The sequence below is a fragment of the Triticum dicoccoides genome, chromosome 5B (genome assembly GCF_002162155.2).
Source record: "Triticum dicoccoides isolate Atlit2015 ecotype Zavitan chromosome 5B, WEW_v2.0, whole genome shotgun sequence".
Taxonomy (NCBI): Eukaryota; Viridiplantae; Streptophyta; class Magnoliopsida; order Poales; family Poaceae; genus Triticum; species Triticum dicoccoides.
Window position 1 is genome coordinate 404,366,824 of NC_041389.1, and position 5,862 is coordinate 404,372,685.

Consider the following 5,862-nt stretch of genomic DNA (forward strand, 5'->3'; position numbering starts at 1 on the left):
ACCATTTTGACACTATTCAAAATATAGGGCTCACTGTGCTCGTCCTCCAAAGTGACTTTTTGGTTGAAACCCCCGGTAATTGGACATAGTACATGTATGGGTTTGTTTTGATGAAGCTCGACTGATGTATCTGCGCTGCCGGAGGGATGGAAATAATTGGTGAACAATGCATGTCAATTAGGAGAAGCAAGGTAGCGGCCATTGTTGCATGGCGGGGCTGCTAGTACTAATCAAGGATCGTAGGAACACCCAAACATAGCCTCCACAAACGTCTCCCGGCCCTTCTTTCCCTGGAATTTAGCCGTGCCCAAATAAACCCTCCTCCCCCCTTGCCCTCCGCCCCCTTTCTCCAATCCTCTCTGCCATGTCCGGTGTAAGGCAGAGAGCGAGAGAGAGGAAAAGAAGCAGCAAATAAAGGAGAAAAGGTTTGTTGCAGTAGCAACAACAACAACAACAACATAAGGGGGGCAATAAACCGGTCGACCGACCATGTCGTCGGGGTCGGCGTTCGGCGACTTTGGCCCGCTCACCGAGCGCCGCAAAGCCGAGAAGGCGCGGCAGGTGCGCAAGCGCATCATGATCGCCGTAGGGACCATCGCCATTATACTCATTGTTTGCGGCATCGTCGTCACGTTGAACGGGAAGCAGAAGGAAGAAAAAGACGGGTCATCCAGCAAGAAGGGCTCAAATGGAAATTCTGATGGCGGCGGCGGCGAGGACGGAGGAGGAGACCTCAAGGCCGTGAAGAAGACCATCACGATGATGTGCAAGCAGGTGGACTACCAGGGCGTGTGCGAGGAGAGCCTGACGAGGTGCGCGAAAGCGAACGAGTCGTCGCCCCTGGGCGTCCTCCGTTTGGCCGTCAGGGTGATCGGCGAAGCGTTGACGGAGGCGTTCGACCGCGCAGAACTGATCCTGACCAACGACCTCCTCGTGAAGGGCGCCATTGCCGACTGCAAGGAGTTCTTCGGGTACGCCAAGGAAGAGCTCAACCGCACGCTCGCTGGAATGGACGCCAATGATAGCATCACCAAGCAGGCGTACCAATTGAGCATCTGGCTGAGCGCGGTGATCACGCACCAGGAGACGTGCATCGACGGCTTCCCCGACGGGGAGTTCAAGGACAAGGTGAAGTTGTCGTTCCTCAAGGGGAAGGAGCTGACCAGTAACGCGCTGGCGTTCATCGAGAAGGCGGCGACGTTCCTCGCCGGCCTCAAGCTCCCGCAACGCCGGCTGCTCGTCGAGGAGGAGGGAGCGGCGCCACGGCGAGCCGAGCCGGCGCTAGGGGAGGATGGCATCCCGGAGTGGGTGCCCGAAAGCGAGCGGAGGGTTCTCAAGGGCGGCGGGTTCAAGGCCGAGGTCAAGCCGAACGTGGTGGTGGCCAAGGACGGCAGCGGCCAGTTTAAGACCATCAATGAGGCGCTCATTGCCATGCCAAAGAAATATGATGGAAGGTACGTACATATACATGCATGCGTGCATGTCCGTCTGAAAACAACGTTCATCTAGATGTATGAACTCGTTTCGTGCATCCTAGATATGTCATCCAACTGAAGGCGGGTGTGTACGACGAGTCTGTTACGATCACAAGCCAGATGCCGAACGTGACCTTGACCGGCGACGGTTCCAAGACGACGATCATCACCGGCAAAAAGAACTTCGTGGACGGGATCACGACCTTCAAGTCGGCAACCTTCAGTAAGAGACCCGGCCGTCACTCGGCGCCCACTTGTTCATTACTAATTCGTTTTCGACGGGCACGTACGCGTTGCTGACTAATCCGTTTCTATAGCCGCGCAAGGCGACGGGTTCATGGCGATCGGGGTGGGGTTCGAGAACACGGCGGGCGCGGCGAAGCACCAGGCGGTGGCGCTGCTGGTGCTGGCGGACAAGTCCATCTTCCTCAACTGCAAGATGGACGGGTTCCAGGACACGCTGTACGCGCACTCCAAGGCGCAGTTCTACCGCAACTGCGACATCTCCGGCACCATTGACTTCATCTTCGGCGACGCGGCGGCCGTGTTCCAGAACTGCGTCATCACGCTCCGCCGCCCGTTGGACAACCAGCAGAACATCGTCACGGCGCATGGCCGCGCCGACGCCCGGGAGGCCACGGGGTTCGTGCTGCAGAAGTGCCAGATCATCGGCGAGCCCGCGCTCACGGCGCCCGGCCGCCCGCCCATCAGGAACTACCTCGCCCGCCCGTGGCGCGAGTGCTCGCGCACCATTTTCATGGAATCGGACCTCCCGGCGCTCATCGACAAGGCCGGGTACCTGCCGTGGAACGGCGAGTTCGGGCTCAAGACGCTCTACTACGCCGAGTACGGCAACACGGGGCCGGGCGCCGACACGGTGGGGCGCGTCAACTGGGTAGGGTACAAGAAGGTGATCAGCAAGGACGAAGCCAACAAGTTCACCCTGGGGAACTTCATCCACCCCCAGCCGTGGATCGACCCGACCGGCACGCCGGTCAAGTACGACTTCTACGGATGAGGGGGGTTGCGAGCGCGCATGCCGTAGCCCGTTGGGTATCCATCGGAAGGGGGAGGGGGCAGCGGCGGGGTGCATGCATCCTGAGTTGTTTGTCACCGTGCATGCATGCACGATCGAGTGGAGCGCATGCGGGCGAGCTTGTTTGTGTGAGATGTTTGAATCTGGCGATCTGCGCGCGCATGCATGCCTGTATAGTTTTACTTTGTGTTGGTATATACTGGCTGGTATACGCGTTTCTTGCACTTGTACATGTATTTCCCTGATTACGACCAAAATTTCGACAATGGTAGATTATGGATAAGGAAGATGATCACCACAAATTGACTTTTCCCCCCAAAACCCTAAAGACCTCTCTGGCGATTAGGGCGACGGTGGCCTTGGCGGTGCCCGCGGATCCTATCAGGGAAGTGTGTCGACGACTGATCAGGAAGATGACTGCATCCACCTATCGTGAAGGGTAACGCAACAACTACGCTCCTTCTCCGCGCTCAGCTAGGATGCACATGGAGAAGGCACTCGGAAAACTCGACATCTTAGAGGAAGAAGCGATGTTGGTGCTCCACCACAATGGTTGCTGGCGGACAAAGTTCTGCACTGGAATCTATACCATAACAAAACGATCTCCGGTGCCTTGCGTCCAGCTTTGGGAAACCCTGGGGGGGGGGGTGTTTATCCATCCTCTTGGAGAAAACAAGTTCGTCGCTAAATTTAAGGCCAAACATGATCGTGGTCGTGTCTGGGAGAGATCGCCCTGGCATATTAGTAAGCATGCAGTGATCTTAGAAGATTTTGAGGCACACATGTAGCCATCAGAACTCATATTTGATAGGTTGTAGATATGGGCAAGGATGGTGAATCTACCCTACAATCTGAGGAATGATACATGGAGTTTGGCGATTGCGCAGTAAATTGACAAGCACACAACCTTGGTGCATATCGATCCGGTGGGCGGGTTCTTGGGAGCACGAGTCACAACTGATGTAAAGAAACCCCTACACCGATAGATATTGATTGGTTCGGGCAAGAGGAATAAAAGAGATTGGTACAACATTGAATATGAACAGGTTCCACACTTTTGCTTCTCTTGTGGCTGCCTTGGGCACTTTGATTTGTTTTTCCCTACGTCGGGAACAAGAGATGAGACCAGTGATCTACCATTGAAGTCAAGTCTCGGGGCGTCTGAGGTTTGTAAAAGGGGTAGCTCTGATGATAGCTCGACTAAAGAGAGGCAAGAAACTTAGAACGACACGAAAGAATATCGAGCATCAAGCGCTTGTCAGAGGGATGGGAATGAGGCAACCTCCCCACTTAAGAGTAACACCCAGAACAAACGTAAGGGAGGTCTGCAGCTTAATCAGGTGTACCGCCCAGTGAATGCCCAGTTAAAGCTACTCTTAATAGAGCCTTAGTGAATGCTCAGTTCTTGAGTTTCTTCGAGTTTGCAAGTGTGAAACACATTGGTAGTGATGGATCAGATCATTGTTGTGTGTTGGCTGAACTCCAGACTAGTGCAACAAACAAGTGGTCACGGACGGCTCGTGCTTTCCGCTATGAGAATGTCTAGCATTCTAACTCATAGTTTGGAAATATTGTTCGGGATATGTGGCATGCGGAAGCTGGCCAGGAGGGTCTGCAAGGAATTGTGAATGCCCTGGGAGACATCAAAAGGAATTTGGGATCATGGGGGGCCGATAGTTCGACAATTTATCAAAGGAAGTTCGCAAACTCCAGCAATGTCTTGATCTTCTCGGCGCTTCCTCAGTTGGTCGGGGACAACTGGAGAAGGAAAAATTACCCGAGATGTTGCGGGAGGAGGAAGTTCTGTTCAAACTACCCTCGCAAGTGCTTTGGCTACATGAGGGGGATCAAAACACGGGTTATTTCCAAGATCACGCGGCTCAACGCAAAGGGGTTAATCACATTAACTCACTGGAAAAGGCAGATGGGCAGACTTGTGTGGAACCGGAGAGGTCAAAGAGGAAATCAACAGCTTCTACCAATCTTTGTACCAATCTCAAGGGTACGGACCCATGAATGAGTTGTTGGACTTTGTAGTTCCTCGGGTTACAGAGGCAATGAAAGAATTTCTCGAGAAAGATTACGTAGCCGAGGAAGTTAAACTGAAATGGCACTACTGAAGGCTCCTGGATTTGAATGGGTTGTCATTGGTTTTTACTAGCAACATTCAGATTTTCTGGGCAATGATGTCACTCAAGCTATACTGGAGTTTTTGACTGGAGGAGAACTACATGTGGGCCTAAATGACACGGCAATTAAATTGATCAGGTACGGTGATGTCTACGACGCAACCTTCTTCTTGTAGACTCGTGTTGGGCCTCCAAGCGCAGAATTTTGTAGGACAGTAGCAAATTTCCCTCAAATGGATGACCTAAGGTTTATCAATCCATGGGAGGCGTAGGATGAAGATGGTCCCTCTCAAACAACCCTGCAACCAAATAAAAAAGAGTCTCTTATGTCCCCAACACACCCAATACAATGGTAAATTATATAGGTGCACTACTTCGGCGAAGAGATGGTGATGCAAGTGTAATATGGATGGTAGATATAGGTTTTTGTCATCTGAAAATATAAAAACAGCAAGGTAGCAAGTAGTGAAAGTGAGCGAAACGGTATTGCAATGCTTGGAAACAAGGCCTAGGGTTCATACTTTCACTAGTGCAAGTTCTCTCAACAATGATAACATAATTAGATCATATGGCACTCCCTCAACGTGCGACAAAGAGTCACTCCAAAGTTCCTATCACGGAGAATATAAGATGAAATTGCATGTAGGGTACGAAACCACCTCAAAGTTATTCTTTCCGATCAATCCATTGAGCTATTCCTATAAGTGTCACAAACAGCCCTAGAGTTCATAGTAAAATAACACCATATGACACACACCAATCAACCCTAATGTCACCTAGATACTCCAATGTCACCACAAGTATCTGTAGGTCAATTATATGATATGCATCAAACAATTTCAGATTCATAATATTCAATCCAACATAAAGAACCTCAATGAGTGCTCCAAGATTTCTACCGGAGAGACAAGGATGAAAACGTGCATCAACCCCTATGCATAGATTACCCCAATGTCACCTCGGGAATCTGTGAGTTGAGTGCCAAAACATACATCAAGTGAATCAATAGAACACCCCATTGTCACCACGGGTATCCCACACAAGACATATATCAAGTGTTCTCAAATCCATAATAGTATTCAATCCGATAATGGTGAAACCTCAAAGGTAAAACTCAATTCATCACAAGAAGGTAGAGGGGGAGAAACACCATATGATTGAACTATAGTAACAAAGCTCACGGTACATCAAGATCGTGCTAAATCAAGAACACGAGAGAGAG

General features: G+C 51.2%; 1 protein-coding gene across 1 annotated transcript; it reads left to right on the top strand.

The window, feature by feature from the left end:
- The first annotated feature begins 344 nt into the window (after positions 1-344).
- On the top strand, positions 345-2,728 carry LOC119305602 (pectinesterase-like). Its single transcript, XM_037582086.1, has 3 exons — positions 345-1,454; positions 1,538-1,698; positions 1,793-2,728. Exons 1-3 carry the CDS (start codon positions 490-492, stop codon positions 2,491-2,493), a joined length of 1,827 nt encoding a protein of 608 aa, XP_037437983.1. The 5' UTR covers positions 345-489; the 3' UTR covers positions 2,494-2,728.
- Positions 2,729-5,862: the final 3,134 nt, after the last annotated feature.